Source organism: Botrytis deweyae (assembly GCF_014898535.1).
Source record: "Botrytis deweyae strain B1 chromosome Unknown BDEW_005, whole genome shotgun sequence".
In the NCBI taxonomy this organism is placed as follows: domain Eukaryota; kingdom Fungi; phylum Ascomycota; class Leotiomycetes; order Helotiales; family Sclerotiniaceae; genus Botrytis; species Botrytis deweyae.
This window is the reverse complement of record NW_024066212.1, coordinates 1,643,689-1,660,791: the sequence shown is the minus strand read 5'-3', so window position 1 is coordinate 1,660,791 and position 17,103 is coordinate 1,643,689. Positions and strand designations below refer to the sequence as shown.

The window sequence follows — 17,103 nt, the reverse complement described above, 5'->3', positions numbered from 1 at the left end:
AATCCCCATGAACGCGTAAAATCCATAGGACGCGCAAAAACGTGAAAGAAAATAATAAGGTGGCCCAGTCTCGCCAGTCTCGCCAGTCTCGCCAGTCCAGCCCAGCCCAGTCCAATACCACAACTTCCCTATCTTGGCTGTGAGCCTTCGAATACTACCAGGTACTGTACAACCTTATGAGACATCTACCCTCTCTACCCTCCCACGGCTACTATTATTACTATTATTCTCCTCCTCAAACATCCAATTGATCATTCTCTGTCTTGGTCTTTGTACTGACTGCACGGGATTGGATGTTTATTTCATTCTCAATTACAAAACTATTTCTACAACAATATCTTCCGTCCTCCTTGAAGACGTAGGTAATCTTTGGGTACCTTTCTTATCTGCAACTCCAGAGGATGATTAAAGTTTCTATCGTGCTGAAATTCAAAACCACAACCCCAGTACCAGTACCAGCAATCCTACCTGACACCCTTTCCAAGATCTTTCACGCCCTTCATTCAGATCATTCTTCGATATCGATCTAACTTCATCTCTTTTCCATCCTCTGCAAACAAAAAGATTGCGAATTGAACGACGAAAGAGTCCTGTTCATCCCTCGGACAAACACTCAATCCAAGACCTCAATTATCGACCTCGAGAAACACCGGCACAATGAAAGCTACACCCTTAATCATCAACTGGCATGATCAGAATTCTCCCATATATAGTTGCGATTGGGAAAAGGCTGGGAAGGGAAGATTGGCGACTGCAGGAGGAGATGGAAATGTTAGGGTACGTTCAATCTATCCGGATGGGAAATGTGAAAGAAGTACTGATTGGAATACAGTTATGGAAGATAGAATCCGAAGGAGAAGACCGCAAGATTGACTATCTAGCTACTCTACAAAAGCATACACAAGCAGTCAATGTAGTAAGATGGGCTCCGAAAGGTATGAAGGCATAGTTTATACACATCAAGATGGAATGTAATGTGGCTAATCAATCTGGTAGGGGAATTACTAGCATCTGCTGGAGACGACGGCAATGTACTACTCTGGGTCCCTAGCGAAGCTTCAAATATCACACCTGCATTCGGAGGAGATGGATTCGAAGAAAAGGAAACCTGGCGAACCAAACATATGTGTAGATCGTCGGGTGCTGAGATATACGATTTGGCTTGGTCCCCCGATTCCGTGTACTTCATAATTGGGAGTATGGATAATGTTGCGAGGATATACAATGCTCAAACTGGTATGTCATCCATACTTTTGTCATTCCGTGAAAACTAATCAATTTCATCCAGGTCAGTTAATTAGACAAATCGCTGAACATCAACATTACGTTCAAGGTGTTGCCTGGGATCCATTGAATGAATATATCGCGACACAATCATCCGATCGATCCGTACACATCTATACCTTGAGAACGAAAGACGGACAATTTAGTCTCGACAATAGGGAAGAGCCAAAAAGGATTGGACATAATTTGAAGATGGATTTACCTGGAAGACGAATTTCCTCCAATAGTCCAGCACCACCCGAGCTTGGATTTCGTTCACAATTTCCACCAGAAACCCCAAATACAATAGGTTCACCAGGTCCATCTTGTCCAGGTACACCAACTTCGATGGCTTTACCAATGAATCCTCCTAGTGTTATTAGTCATAGTAGAAGATCTTCATTTGGTGCTTCTTCTCCAGCAATGTCCATGCGAAGATCGGCCTCTCCTGCTCCTTCAATGCCATTACCCGCTGTTATGCCCATGGAAGCATCACCAAAACCATATTCGATGATTGGACTTGGAGTCAAGAATGCTCATATCTACGCCAATGAAACCCTCAAGTCATTTTTCCGAAGACTCGCATTTACACCTGATGGTAGTCTTCTTTTTACACCAGCCGGTCAATATCAAACACAACACAAGGGGTCAGAAGAGGGTGCAAAGATGTTGTATGAAGTGATTAATACAGTCTACATCTATACACGAGGTGGAATCAACAAGCCTCCTGTTGCACATTTACCGGGACACAAGAAACCTTCTGTGGCTGTCAAATGCTCTCCAGTTTACTACACAACCAGAAAAGCTCCCCCACCAGTTACAAAATATATCACAATCGATACATCATCCGCTGATGACACAATGGCAGCATTACCAGAACCAGCAATGGTTCCTAAATCGCCATCGAATGCTTCAATGGAACCACCTCCACTTGTATCACAAAGTAGTGATTCCTCGAGACCTAGTTCTTCATCCAAACCAAAATCTTTGGAGGTTGAAACGAACGTAACATCCCAAGGCCCAACAATGGCATTTTCTTTGCCTTATCGTATGGTCTATGCTGTTGCCACAGAGGATTCAGTCCTATTGTATGACACACAACAACAAACCCCGCTTTGCATAGTGAGCAATTTACATTGTGCAACTTTTACAGATTTATCATGGTATGTTTATTCGAATCAATAGATTTGGTCCATGCTGATTATTTTAGGTCCACTGATGGAACTACATTATTGATGACATCCTCCGATGGTTTCTGTTCAACCTTAACTTTTGCCCCAGGTGAACTTGGACAAATTTATGATGAAGAAATACCCACTGCAAAGCGTTCATATATTAGTGGTTCAGCAGTTTCGTCAACTCAAAATACTCCCATGGCAACACCAACAGCTGGGATCGCACCTCCATCACCATTTCCAATTTCAAATAATCATCATCGGACATCTTCAAATCCTATGGTGGCGCCATCACCTCCACCAGCTCCTATCACAACTTTCAGACCTTCTTCACCTACTCGGTCAAATTCTACATCTTCAGTTGCAACACAATCATCTCATGTAACATCAGCTATGGGGACAATTATCAGTAACCCAACTCCATTATCAAGTAGTGTTCCAGGTATTGCTGCAGCGAATACCACTTCCGGAGTTCCTATGACAACACCACCACAAACTCCAAGAAGTACTACAGGTTCGGTTGTGGGTGTAAAACGTCCTGGAGATGTAAGTGAGAGTGAGAAGGAAGATACAGGAGCTGGACCTGAAAAGAAAAAGAGAAGAATTGCTCCTACTCAAGTTTTGTCGACAAATCCTGCTATTGGTAAATAGTGATGTGCATGTTATTTAGAGAAATGTTCTTTTTTCGATTGATTCGAGACTTGATTTGGTCTTGTGGGATTTGGTGTTTTACGGTGTTTAAAGGCTCAGGTGTGTGTGGTTTGGTGTGTGGTTTGGTGTTTTAATGACCTAGGAAGGAGTTACAATGGAAGGGAAGGAAAGGAAATATATGATGCCCTGGTACCTTGTACATGGGATGAATTAGGATGGAGTTTTTAGTGGGCATGAATGAATATAATGATATTTTATTTCTATTCCGACTTTTGTGTACTATTTTTGTCATTCTTTGGCTGGAATGTGTTTGAGGGTTCATTTGATTTGATTTTATGAGAAAGATGAGAGAGATCCATGTGAATGATTTGTAATGTTACGGGAATGTTCACGGTAGTGGAATGAAGATTTTTTTTGGATGAATTAAGAGGGGAAGGGGGAGAGGGAGAGGGAGAGGGAATTTAATATGGTGTTGCTTTTTGTAATGGTGATGGTGATGGTGATGGTGATGGTGATGGTGATGGTGATGGTGATGGTGATGGTGATGGTGATGGTGATGGTGATGGTGATGGTGATGGTGATGGTGATGGTGATGGTGATGGTGATGGTGATGGTGATGGTGATGGAAATGGAAATGGAAATGGAAATGGAAATGGAAATGGAAATGGAAATGGAAAATAGAGGAGAATTGGGGGAAGGAGGGGGGAAGGAGGGAAAAAATGAGATATTTTTTTATGTTTTTATTTTTATTATACCAAGTGGATTTTGAAGGTGGAGGTGGAGGTTATAGGGGATTTTTTTCGGTGCTTTTTCTAGGTGACCTTTTCTAGGTGATTTTTCTAGATGGAGGATTGCGTTTTTAAGGGGGATGAGGGGGATGAGGGGGTGAGGGGATGAGGGGGCTGCGGGGATGAGGGGGGATGAGGGGGATGAGGGGGATGCGGGGGATGAGGGGGATGAGGTATGAGGGGGATGAGGGGATGAGGGGATGCGGGGGCTGAGGGGGTGAGCTTGTGAATTGGATTATTTGTTGGATTGTTAGTAAATATATAGCGATAGGGGGGGCGAGTGAGCGCGTGAGCGTGTGAGAGCGTGAGCGGTGAGCGTGGAGCCGTGGCGAGTGCGAGAGTGCGGGTGAGGCGTAGGAGCGTGCGCGCAGTGGCCGAGCTGAGGGAGCGAGGGTGCGTGAGCGTGCTGGTGGCGACGTTCGGACTGATGAGAGGAGCGTGAGTGAGAGAGTGAGAGAGTGAGTGAGAGAGTGAGTGAGGTGAGTTGGGTAAGATAGATGATGGATGGAAGAGATAGAAGGGATAGAAGGGATGGAAAGGTTAGTTTGGATTATTTGTTATGAAGTTGGAAAGTTAGAAAGTTGGGAAGTTGATAAGTTTGGAAGTTGAGAAGTTGAATATTTACGAAATAGATTGATGGGTAGGTAGATAGTATAATGAGTTGATGAGTTGATGAGTTAATATTAATATCTTTCTTGTTCTTTCTTTCTTTCTTCTTTCTCCTTTCTTATCTTCTGCAGGAAGTAGTGAGATGCGATGAGTGAGTAAGGAAGGAAGTAAGTGAGTGAGTAAGTGGTGTATCTATCTATTCGTTCGCTTGGTCCATTCGGAGAATACTGTACGCATCGTGCTCCAAGCGAGAAAAAAGTAACTGGTAGATAAATAGTTAGGTAAATAGTTGGGGAGGAGGTAGAGAGGAAGGTACGGAGCGAGATACCGAATCCGGCCTGCCCTTTTGGGATTGTATCGATGTAGACTAATTTTAGGGATTTTAGGAGTTGCTTTCTTTTCTTCTTCTTGATTCCGTCTTTTCACTTCTTCTTCTTCCTTTATCATTCAATGTGAAAAACGATATTGCATTCTATCACGATTCAAATTTCACGATAGGGAAAGGTGTCGATTTTGTAAATTTTGTTTTCTTTGGCTTGTCACTTTTCACTTTTCACTTCTCACTTCTCACTTGAGTGCTGAGATTGAGGGATTAGTTACTTTACTTGCTGGTTTACTTGCTGGTTTGTTGCTTGCTGGAGACTTTGCTTTGGAACTTGTTGGGTTGGTGTTTGTTTACTTCTCGTTTATATCTACTTCTTGCCTGCCTACCTACCTGCCTGCCTGCCTATGTTTCCTGGCTTCTCGAGTCTCAGATAAAGGAACAAACGAACAACCAAGCACACAGATACCATCCCGCCATACCAACACCAACAACCATGCACCCCCTCTCCACCATCATCTCTCTCCTCCTCTTCTCTCTCTATCCCCATCCCCATCCCCTCACACTCGCATCTCCTACACCCCTTCCCCCCAGCTCTCCCTCTCTCACCTCCCTCCTCGACACCCTCATAAACATCACCATCACCGCCTCAACACTCAATTTCGCTCCTCCTGCTCTCCTCACAACAACCACACATTCTGCAGAATGCGCAGATGTGAATCAGGGAGCTCTGGTGTGCTGTCCGAGTATTCTGGATGGTGATCAGCCGCTTGTGGTGGCGGCAGCTAGGGCGTTTGGGTTTGTGTTGAATGGGAATAGTGTTAATGGGATTGGATGTGAGTTCATTTATTTTGGGGGGATTGTGTGTGTGTGCTAATTATGCGGATTGATAGGTAGGAATTTAGATGATGGTGCGGATTGTCCGGTGTGGGAATATAGACTTTGTTGTCAAGTTACTGATCTGGTATGTTTTTTTTGTCTGAGTCTTCCCCCACTGTTAACTCTGCTGCTGGATTGATGATTTGTTTTGTGGGTTATTTGAAATTAAAGAGTTGGTTGGGATATGAGATGAGATAAGAATACTGATGATTATATCTTGTAGATGGTTTTACCACTTGTTAGTTTGGCAATGTGGTGTCATGGAGCTGGGAAACTCTGATTTGGTAACACATCTTGGTGTGGGAATTGGGATCGATGAATGATACAATTGATGTGGATGAAGCGCAGTCAATGGATGAATTGTGATGGATTATGTTGGGATGAGATGAGACGGAAAGGGAGAGGAGAATTTTGATGAACAGTTGCTTGAGCAAATGATTTGCAGGTGGGCATATTGCTAAGGATTTTGCTACTTTTGCTCGGATACACAAGCACAAACATCTTATGGGGCTTATATTGTGGAAGACCACCAAAATCATTGCTGAAGGCTTGCTACGATCTGTTTATGATGGATTATCAAATAACGGAGACTTTCATTGTGTTAGTTCAACTAAGAACGCAGTTCTCTTGATGGTTTAACCTTAGCTCATTGGCTTCACCTCAACTCTTGCGTCTATTGCCTCCACCAGTGGGTGTACGGATTAACGGGACAAAATTGACTTAACAATATCTTTCGAAGCTTCAACTCGATATTTGTTGAAGAATTGTTACGTTGATTCAACACAGGCTGAACAATCAAAAGAAGAATCAGGGAATCAAAGATTGAATTGTTCAAAATTCTGAAAGTTGAGAAGTACCCCGTCAATCCATACACCTACAGATTACACATGCTATGCTCAGAAAAAAGAGAAATATCAACAACCAAATGGAAAAAGCAGAGCAGGAGACTGAAAGAGAGCTAAAAAGAATGGAGGATGTCCAGGCAGAAGAAATCAGAAAGTAAGCCATACAAAGGAAATTATATTGCTGAACCACAGCGGTTATGTGGCAGATAGATGCATGACATACAAGCAAGCAGTCTGCGCAATGGGATAGAAAGTATTCAGCAAAGTACCGGTCGAAGATCAAGGCGGAAGCAAGATCATTGTTGCAAAAACCACCATTAACACCAATGCTGAACCATCTCGCAAGGGTCGCCTTAGATCTAAAGGTATCGGTGGCCGATATATACACTATGAGATATTTCAGCATATTCCGAGAGAAACAAGCTTTGTCACACGAATATAGCGATAGTGGATGGTTAAGCAAGGGAATTGGATGAAACTCGCCCAACGAACGCAGATTGACTACGAGGATGCAAATGTTTTGTTTACGATCAGAAGATTATAAGAAGATTATAAAGACTGGGGACCACCACTAAAATCTGCAATCAAACTTCTCCGAATTGAAGATCGAAAGAACACTCTCTACACAGCACTCACTGGAGGTTTCGAAATAAGAGACTAGAAATTGAAACTGGAAGACTTGTCCAGCGAACACAGATTGACTATGAAAATGTAGATGCGTTATTATCAGATGAGTATAATGACTGGGCAGGTGTTGCCATTGAAATCTGCAATTAAACAGTTCCATGAAAAATACTTCTTTCAATTGAAAATTGGAAGAAAGAAATTGAAATGGTATCTACTGGAGGTTTCGAAATAAGAGACTAGAAATTGAATAGGTACCAAAGTTGATGATATTAGGAAGCGAGCAAGGAGAATACTATTGAAAAGGGCTTGAAAAGGACTTGAAAAGAAAGAAAAAGGCAGAAGATTGGAGACACTTGAGATTTTAAAGGAGGGAAAGAGGCGAGTTGGAAGAGAATTGCGAGCTTCTGAAGATTTATCAGAAAGAATGAATTGGGGAGGTAGTACTAGTGCTAGTACTGGTACTGGTACTTGCTACAATATCATGACTCGGCTCTAGAAATGGATGAGACATCTTGGGGACTAGATGGGATGGGATGAGATGAGATGGGATCATGGAAGTTTCTTAAGTGATCTTGATTCTCTTTTGATGTGAAGATTGTGAAGTAGGATATGGAGATTAGGTGGTAGAGGGGTATATAGAATGATATGTTTTTGTGGAATGGGTTATATCTAATGTTTCTCATGCGTTGGATTTCTTTTCTGAATCAGGGGTGTGTGCTTTGTGAATACGTAATTCGCTCATTGCTTTATTAAAACTCCTGTGGATTCTGTGTTGAATGCCTATAAATTTATTTATATTCCTCTTCTTTCGTATTATAATTATATATCTTTTTCTTTCTAAATATAGGAGCTCCTCATTTGATGAATAGAAAGAAGTTCGCTCTAAAAGTTCCGATTCTGTACCTATTCCCAGTATTTTCTTTTCTTTCTTTAATCTAGAAAAAGGGTATACGCTAATACCCATGAGTACACAAAAAACACCCGAGCTTACGTAGTAAGTACCAAGCACCCCCTAAGCCCCCTCAACCAGCCACTCAAAATCCTCTACAATCTTCTCACTCAGCTCCTCGGATATCTGCCGCGTCATCGCAAGATGCATGCCGTATTCGCGCTGGGCGAGGAGGATTTTGCCCTGTGTTCCTTGGTGCGTGGATGTGCTGAGGGTTTTGTAGAGGCCGAGGGCGGGGTAGGAGACGAGTCCGAAGACGCCTGGGAGGAGGGGGAGTGGGGGTTAGCGAGGTTTGATTTGGGGAGGTGAGAGGTTCTGGATGCGAGACTGGGGATATGGATAAAATGAAATGAAATTAATGGATTGTGTAAACTGAACTGGACTTACCACTAGCAGGTTTGGTGAGAAATCCCACCGTGCCTTTTCCAAGACCCTTCAGGAATCCCTTTCCGCCTTCCTGCATGGCGCCTTGGATGGGTTGTGTAAAGAATCCTGTGAAGCCGTCTGCGATTCCATAGCCGAAATTCTTTGTTATTTTTATACGTGGTTAGCTTGCTTTCCTCTTCATGAATCTGCATATTCCCCATCTCGTAACCCATCTCATATTCGGTCTCAAAAAGGGAAAAGAGGGAAAGAGGAAAAACAAACCTTAGCTCCCTTGATACTTCCACTCTTCCAATCCCTCACCTGTTCATACTCCCTCGGCTTATCCCCATACAGCGCAGGCAAAGCATGAAAGCCATCCGCAACTGCGAGGGGTAAATCGATCGCCGTTTTACTCATCGCGATGCCTACCTTTCCGAACCCTTTTCCGACCGCGATGGAGCTCGCTTGTAGAGCGCTGCGCGATGAGGCGGTGTCAGTGTCAGTGTCGATGCCTTTGCCGGTTTCGTTTTGCTTTTTACGGAGTGGTCGGGTTAGAGCGCGCGTGTATTCGGTGCGATAGTCAAGTCCGATGTTGGTTATGGCGCGAGTGATGTCGAGGGCACTGTCGAAGGCGGCGGAGGTTGTGGCAGTCCAGGGGTCCCAGCGGCGGTTGGTGATGGTTATGGGGTGGGGTTTGTGTCTTTTTCGTGGGACATTGAGTAAGTATGAAGATTGGATGGATGAATGAATGAATTGATAGATGAATACATATCTAGAGGAGGTGAACTTACAAGGAAAGATCAGAGGCGTTTATTTTTTTCTTCTCGACGAGAATGGCGGCTGCTTGGTGAGATAAGTTGAGATGTTTTTTACCCTTTTTCCAATACCATGTTGCGGGTTGTTGAGTTAAGAGCGCACAACTGAGGGTTTTGATGGGAAGATTACGATGGAAGGAATTGACGGCTTCTTTTACGCCATTTTCGTGTTGGATTCTTGAGGCGAGGGTTTGTGCTGCGGTTACCACATCGGGGGAGAGGAGAAATTTGATGGCATCGGAGAGAGTGGTGATGTTAAGAGATTTGTGTTCGATAGGTGCAGGACCGGCACCGGCTGCTGCTACCATGTTTCCCCAGAATGGTTGGCTGTTGAAAGTTAGTGGAGGAATTTTATGCAGGAGAATTCTCGACGCACTCGCCAAAAAAAGGTACGATTGCTGTAGGACGACCATTGAGTAATCCACATGCTGTTGTTCCTGCTCCACCATGGTGGATGACAGCCGCAACTTGTTTAAATAGCCATTCTATCAATATTAGTTAATTCTAAGATCATTATAATGATGTATCTCTTACCATGAGGACAATCATCAATAAATAACACATTCTCATTCTCAACCTCCTGTCCAAGTTTACTCCAACCTTTCGATACAATTGCTCTGACACCACAATTTTGAACTGCAGCCATGATCGTCGCGGTCATGGCTTTAGGATCTTCCATTACGATGCTTCCAAATCCTATATAAATGGGTTTCGAGCCTGCTTCCAGAAATCCTAAAATCCTCGCATCGGGATCATATGATGGGGGCGGACGAAAGAAAAATCCACAAACATCTAAAAGCTTTATCAATACTAGAGTTTGGAAGAAACCGAATCTACGAACCTATATGTGGGAGCCAATCTTTTGGTTTCGGTACAAGTGCTGGCGACCAACAGTATGTGAATGGAATATCGAGAGAAGCTGCTAAATGAGGACCAGCCATCACAGGGACCGGTTCAAGATCAAGGGACGTCTTTCTCCAGTGATTGATTACGTCTCCAAGTCTATAATCAAATGATTAGAGATTGAGAGATCAAGAATATAAATTGGAAACATACCCTTGCCAAGTCATCGTGTCAACCAATCCATAAGAAAGAAAATTGGCTGTTTTAGGGTCCGTTTCAGTAGATTGGATATTTGCAAGTGGATGAGGGAATGACCTCGTAGCCGTCCAAGGCATAGTAAACATAAGATGAACTGGAATACCCAATGCCTGAGCACAATGTGTGTGGGCAAAACTAGGTGGGTTGGCAATAATTGCTTCTGCGATAAATGGTTCTCCAGTCTTAGAATCGGGTTCGATACAGGATCGCCAACATCCTTCGAGCATAGCGGATATCATTTTTCTTTTCTTTGATATCTCTCCACTAGCTAAGGTACTTATTTTTGGAAAGATTCCGGGGTTTTTGACCATGTACTAGATAGGACGGTCATAAGTATGTATGTTGGGGATGCGAATAAAGTACACTTACTGCCATTAATTCCGTTGGATCGCCACCAATTGCATAGAATTCTATTCCGGCATCTCGTACGAATTTTTCAAATACATCGTGAGTAGCAATACGCACCCTATGACCTGCGACTTGAAGTTCATTGCCCAAGGCAATGAAAGGTTGAACATCGCCTGAAAAAGCTGATCAGTGATGAAGTACAATTGATGTTTCTCGATATTGAGAAATTAGGAATGTATATACCTCGACTTCCAACTACCTGAATGACTATATTAAGTCTTGGATACGATTTCACGGGCTCTGATTTTACTTGCGGTATATTCTCGGGTGTATAGATTGGAGGTAATGGTGAGGTATTACCCAAAAATGCCATACTAATCCGTCCATTGTCTGGTGGTGTCAGTAAAATTCCTTGATTAGACTGTCAATATAGTTCATCACCTTGGACTGAAGTAGAGACAGCAGACTCTTCATTGCCGAACGCGTACAATTCTTCGTAGGGAGGAGGAGCATCCCAATTGATACTTTCACTCCCCTTTGGCTGTTGTTCAGGAATGCCCATGATATCTGGGAATCAAGATAGAGAATGGCCAAATACTTGCACGTACAAGTATGATATGGTATTAAGAAAAAGGATGAAATGGAAGGGAAACGTTATGAGATGGGGAATGAATGTTTGTAAAGCCTTTCACTGATCTAGGCAAACTATACTTGACTAGACTGTGGCTATCGAAGGAGTACCTACCTAAGTATATAGAGGCAGTGCATCAATGCCGTATTGAGCGTATTTGGTCCCAGCAAAGGGATGCCAATGCATCTCTGACCTTTTCTTCATGTTCATGCTGTGTTATTAGTTATTAGTACGTGTGCTGTGTATTTAACGTTCTAGATTGGACCACTGGCGCATGTTAGGGTGAAACTCGTTTAAGCTTTTTCTACCTATACGCGTATTTCGTACTCGCAGTGAAATGTCGGACATCGGACTCGGACTCGGACTCGGACCAGGCGAGCAGGCCTAGTAGGTAGTCGAGGTAGTCCATGCGCATCCTCCACGTGATTGGAAGATCCAACAGAAATGTTTCAGAGTCATGTGCCAATCACAACTTCTTTCATTGCCTGAGCCCTCTGCTAATAATCTGAGACGAGCAAACATTCTCACATGATCCTGATACGGAAGGAAGAGAGAGATGCCGTATAATGGGATATCTCATTATATAGCCAAACCCAAGCTCTAGAACGTGTGTCAGACTCCTGCAGGACAGTTTCCGGAAGACATGGTCAACCACCATAGCTCTTACCAACTTCAGCCCTACAGGCATAGATATCTTCCGGGCTTTGTGAATCAAACACCCACAGATGACGGTCAGTATTTCAGATGCCGCAATCTGGGTCTGATGCATATGGATATTCAAGACCATTGAAGAAGGCGGCATCGGACATTAGCTGTCCAGTTGATTCTCGGTAAGATCTTACCTTGAGCATCAGAGAATGCTGATCTCAATTCCATTGAGGATATAAAATCAATACATTCACAAAGTATTTCACCAAGCAGCACCGTCTTACACTGTACCTTATATACAATTCTCCTCTTCCTACTATCAACCTCTCCTCGAATTCTGTTGCCCTTCATCTCGCATCTCGTATCTCGTATCTCGCATCACGCACGAAATGGTATCTTCCGGGAAATAAAAAGTGGATTCTTCATCTCTTCTTCGCATTTTTTCTTTCAATACGGTCCCTTTAGGAAAGCTCCTTAACTTTACTCGGAGCACGTTCCAAGTTTCAATCTCGTCCTATTATTCCGCGTATTTATCGTATTTCCATTATGCTGATTCGTCTATCGTACTTCAGCCCTCTCCATTTGCAAAGATTCTCTACCAATGATTTCACGTATTCAATGCTGGCTGGACTTTTGATCCTTAACTCAGCCTAGGCGTTCCCAGTGGAGCTCTATTTTGGGATTCAACGGCCATGTTCATGGATCTTCTCAAGGGTCTCTACCGGTATCAATTTAAGTAAGTATGATTGTGGTATGGAGATCATTGTTTGCATGCGCCTCAATGGACAGCGCGAATACGATTTACGATGGCCGCAATATGCAATAACCCTTCCAATTGCTGTAGCAATAGTCATTGGAAAGATCTAGTGCTATTTTTGAGCGTTTAACATTTGAGTACATATTATGATTATACTCCCACTACAAACACCAATCTTTATCTTCTTCAACACCATCTTTATCTGCAAATACATTCATTACTTCTTTTGCCTTTTCAATTGCAATCTTATGATCTTACGATTCTGAGCGAGTGTTTGTTCTGTCGTTTACCTTTTCATTTCTATTCGTGATACACTCATTAGTGCTTTACTTATTCAGTCTCATCGATCAATCAACTTCGTTGAATCTTCAAAATGGTGTACGTACTTTACGCCTATAAACCTGGCACAACCATTGCACTGGTTGCCGCTGCATCATTTGGAGCGAGTGCCATATATCATCTCATAACTATGTTCCGAAAGAAAACCTACTTTTACACAGCCATGGTAGTCGGAGGTTTCAGTAAGTACCCAATCAAACTTCTGCTACTTCTTAATAGACGGATTCTAACCAATGAACCTAGTGATGACTGCCGGTTATGTCTTTCGATATCTGTCGGCAAAAGATACTTCTTCCATAATGCTCTACTCTGGTCAATCTCTCCTCATTATCCTTCCACCTTCTCTCTACGCAGCAACCATTTACATGATATACGGCCGGATCGTCTTATTCGTCAATGCACCATCTGCATCCGTGATCTCTCCCAAAAACGTCACTAAAGTGTTCGTTGGTGGAGATGTCGTATCTTTTCTCATGCAATCTGGCGGGGGTGGTATGATGGCAACGGCCAGCATGAGTTCAACTGGCGAAAAGATGATCGTTGGCGGCCTTCTCGTACAACTTCTTTTCTTCAGTATCTTCCTCGTCATCGCCATTACTTTCGAACGTCGCATGCGCTCACATCCAAGATTTTTCGATATCCCAGCTAATGGAAAAAAACATTGGCATAAATTGCTCATGCTTTTATTCGCAGCCGCGGTCTTGATCATTGTCAGATGTGTATACAGAGTCATTGAGTTCTCACAAGGGTCGACAGGGACACTGATGAGTCACGAGTATTATATGTATATCATGGATACAGCACAGATGTTGATTGTGCAGTGTATGTTTCACTTTGTACATGCAGGAGATGTTTTTCAAGATGGGGTGGATCCAAAGAAAGTTGCGTTGATGGGTGATAACTATATTGGATTGAGCGAGGTATAGGGAAGGAAAAGATTATATGAAAATTTAGGATGGATAAAGGATTTCATTTGTTGTCGGGTCGAATTAGGGGTTGGAATATCTCTTCTTCGTGGGCAGGTATAACCCAAGGATGGGGGGGAGGGCGCTCTCGAGTTTCTTTTGTCGGATATAGTACTGAAAAAAACGATCAGCTTAGCTCATTTCTGATGGAGTTAATGGTGATTCAAGCATTGTACATGAGCAGTATAGGGATAACCTATGGAACATTGGAGGATAAGAACACAATAATTATTTTTATCAACGTTATACCATACCTACTTTCTGTTTAAGCGCAATATTTGTCCACGATTGAGAATACTACTCACTCGTGATCTCGATTTTGTCAATCACTGTGCAAGTGCAGAAAAGGCTGTCTATCACGTGTATGCCATCGCTTAGCTCCGTGTCGGGCTATTTATCCTTCCATTTTCCCATCTATTCTTCCGGCAAGTGTCGTGTCAAGATTCCCTAGCTTATCGATCTATAATATAATCACCTCCCGCTAAGATTTTGACATATACCCCCATCACGCTTTGTTCAGACAATCAACCAATTACTGGTCAACTAGGCAATTTCGTCTACGGTCAGCGTAGTAACATTGTATATTAAGACGGAATTATTGTCGTCTCAGCCGAATCTTTGTTCACATGGCAGGAAATAAATGAAATTATATTAGTGTGATTAATTTTTTACCCTAGATTATGTGCGTAGCATGGAGGTGTTTCGTCGTTTCTCGACTATAGGATGTTTTCATTGGTACGGTCAAGAAATCTAGAGTTGGCGATGCTCTTCACATCGCAGAAAGCTGTTTGATATCTACCTTTATATGACTGGAAACTTGCAGCGCCAAGAAATACCATGAGAATTTACGGGCAGCAATTTGGCATAGATGGTGGCGGCTAGGTTTATCCGGGGGTTTCGGGCAGTGATGAAGCCCATATACAGAACCACGTGGCTGAAAACCATCTTCTAATACATATATATCAAGTATCTGCCTTTCTCATTCTGCAGAAAGTTGTTTCCAGAATCAGTCTACACACGGCAAACTTTCAATAAATAGATTCAATCATGAAGTTACAACTTATCATACCCTTTTCATTTCTTCTATCGTATGTTTCTGCACATACGATATTCATGAAATTGCAATCAGGTGGCACGCTTTACAGTTCGTCTCTTATACTCTCTTTGGCAAATACCTCACTCACAGCAAATAGATACCAGCTATGCCATCCGAACCCCAACATACGACGGAGTAAGTCTTCATCCCACACCAGACAATCACTCCTAACATCTCCAGCCCATAAACGACGTAACAACTGAATACGTCGCCTGCAATGGTGGACCAAATCCTACCACTCCCTCCTCAAATATCATAAATGTCGTTGCCGGTAGCACTGTAAACGCCATCTGGCGCCACACTCTCGATAGTACTCCTGCAAACGACGCAACCTATGTTCTCGACCCATCTCATCTCGGTCCCGTCATGGCCTACATGAAAAAAGTAGACGACGCAACCACCGACGTTGGCTACGGACCCGGCTGGTTTAAAATCTCCGAGCAAGGACTCAACGTAGCCACACAAAAATGGGCAACAACAGATCTCATAAACAATGCAGGCGTACAGCCTATCACCATACCAAGCTGCATAGCCAACGGACAATATCTCCTACGAGCAGAATTGATCGCGCTCCACTCAGCAGGAGGCAGTCTCGGTGCACAATTATACATGGAATGCGCACAAATCAACGTATCGGGCGGCACCGGAACCGCAACTCCCAGCACCGTATCCTTTCCCGGCGCATACGGACAGAGCGATCCCGGAATCCTGATTAACATCTATCAAACGCTCACCACGTATGCGATTCCGGGCCCTACGCCATTTGTCTGTGGTGCTGCGCAGAGCACTGCGAAGAGTTCGTCGACTTCTGCTGCTGCTTCGACTGCGAAACCTACGTCGTCGTCGACGCTGAGTACGAGCACGATTTCCAAGACGAGTAGTGCTGCGGTGGCGACGGGGACCGGGACCGCGGCGGCTTATGCTCAGTGTGGGGGGCAGGGGTGGACGGGTGCGACGGCTTGTGCGAGTGGGAGTAAGTGTGTTGTTAGTAGTGTTTATTATAGTAAGTTTTCCTTTTCTTTTTGTTGTGGGGAGCGGAGAGATGGGTTAGGGATGAGATAATTAATGTTTTTTAGGTCAATGTTTGCCTTCGTGATGGAGAATGGGGAGAGATTTCGGTTGGATGTAGTTGTGATGGAGATATTGGTTTATTGTGGGATGGTAGGGAGGAGATAGATTTGGTACCTTGTGAGAAGAATAGAAATCGAACCAATCACCTGCACTATACTTGTCCTTTCGATTGAGACTCTACTCTCTTGTATCTGAAATATAATGATTACGACTTTGACCTATAACCCAATCACCCACCCACCTGAATCTTTCGACCCACTTCATACCCTCCATCACAAAACCCATCACCCATACCCCTTCATTCCATACAAACCCGCATCCCAGCTTGCAAATACCATCCCCACCCACCGGCAAAAATACCCCGCATTCCGGTACTTCTTCATCATGTGTAGCACCCCATACTCTTGGCACTCTTGGCATTCCTATGAAATGCCCTCTAATCTGGAGTATCGGGCTGAGAGTCCGTGTGGATATTTACTAGTTCGTCCATATTCAGTTTCTTTCAGTCGCGTGTTTGTACTGGTTTTATATTCATATATTGATTTGATTGTGTTATTGCTCGTATGATTTAGAGAATTGTTTGTGAGGGTGGATTTTGTTTCGTACTTGGTATTTATTAGGATGTTGTGGTAGATGCTTCTATTTTGTTCCTTTTCTTTTCTTTACTGGGCTGAGTGGTAGCGTTTGCCAACACTGTCCTATTGAGCATTCGATCAGAGTGGGCTATATGAATTGGCAGAGGAAAAGAAAAGATACGGGATAGAAAAATGAACTTGTAGAACGAGCATGGAAAAGTTGAGGAGAAAGAGCTCACAGAGAGTAACTGTCTCAACTTGGTCAATGCAGCAAGGGAATCTA

General features: G+C 43.3%; 5 protein-coding genes across 5 annotated transcripts; 4 read left to right on the top strand and 1 right to left on the bottom strand.

The window, feature by feature from the left end:
- Positions 1-657: 657 nt before the first annotated feature.
- Positions 658-3,089, top strand: EAE98_003163 (uncharacterized protein; the record flags this gene model as incomplete). Its single annotated transcript, XM_038950783.1, has 5 exons — positions 658-777; positions 833-935; positions 997-1,236; positions 1,289-2,426; positions 2,474-3,089. The coding sequence occupies 5 exons, from the start codon at positions 658-660 to the stop codon at positions 3,087-3,089; spliced, it is 2,217 nt and encodes a 738-aa protein (XP_038813312.1).
- Positions 3,090-5,304: 2,215 nt separating this feature from the next.
- EAE98_003162 (uncharacterized protein) lies at positions 5,305-6,010 on the top strand (the record flags this gene model as incomplete). The annotated part of the gene is made up of 3 exons (XM_038950782.1): positions 5,305-5,644; positions 5,702-5,772; positions 5,911-6,010. The coding sequence occupies 3 exons, from the start codon at positions 5,305-5,307 to the stop codon at positions 5,965-5,967; spliced, it is 468 nt and encodes a 155-aa protein (XP_038813311.1). The 3' UTR covers positions 5,968-6,010.
- A 1,929-nt stretch (positions 6,011-7,939) lies between these two features.
- On the bottom strand, positions 7,940-11,300 carry EAE98_003161 (uncharacterized protein; the record flags this gene model as incomplete). Its single annotated transcript, XM_038950781.1, has 11 exons — positions 7,940-8,368; positions 8,496-8,634; positions 8,757-9,174; positions 9,266-9,616; positions 9,666-9,774; positions 9,824-10,081; positions 10,131-10,291; positions 10,346-10,704; positions 10,760-10,911; positions 10,982-11,128; positions 11,180-11,300. The coding sequence occupies 11 exons, from the start codon at positions 11,298-11,300 to the stop codon at positions 8,172-8,174; spliced, it is 2,412 nt and encodes an 803-aa protein (XP_038813310.1). The 3' UTR covers positions 7,940-8,171.
- A 1,847-nt stretch (positions 11,301-13,147) lies between these two features.
- On the top strand, positions 13,148-14,479 carry EAE98_003160 (uncharacterized protein; the record flags this gene model as incomplete). Its single annotated transcript, XM_038950780.1, has 2 exons — positions 13,148-13,295; positions 13,357-14,479. The coding sequence occupies 2 exons, from the start codon at positions 13,148-13,150 to the stop codon at positions 14,037-14,039; spliced, it is 831 nt and encodes a 276-aa protein (XP_038813309.1). The 3' UTR covers positions 14,040-14,479.
- A 508-nt stretch (positions 14,480-14,987) lies between these two features.
- Positions 14,988-16,396, top strand: EAE98_003159 (uncharacterized protein). Its single transcript, XM_038950779.1, has 4 exons — positions 14,988-15,222; positions 15,272-15,309; positions 15,355-16,177; positions 16,251-16,396. The coding sequence occupies exons 1-4, from the start codon at positions 15,126-15,128 to the stop codon at positions 16,268-16,270; spliced, it is 978 nt and encodes a 325-aa protein (XP_038813308.1). The 5' UTR covers positions 14,988-15,125; the 3' UTR covers positions 16,271-16,396.
- Positions 16,397-17,103: the final 707 nt, after the last annotated feature.

Bases quoted from the DNA above. Each gene is read 5' to 3' on its own strand.
- EAE98_003159 (XM_038950779.1), top strand. From the start codon at position 15,126: ATGAAGTTACAACTTATCATACCCTTTTCATTTCTTCTATCGTATGTT. The intron at 15,310-15,354 runs GTAAGTCTTCAT...TAACATCTCCAG, and splicing joins GAACCCCAACATACGACGGA to CCCATAAACGACGTAACAAC. The intron at 16,178-16,250 runs GTAAGTTTTCCT...AATGTTTTTTAG, and splicing joins TGTTAGTAGTGTTTATTATA to GTCAATGTTTGCCTTCGTGA.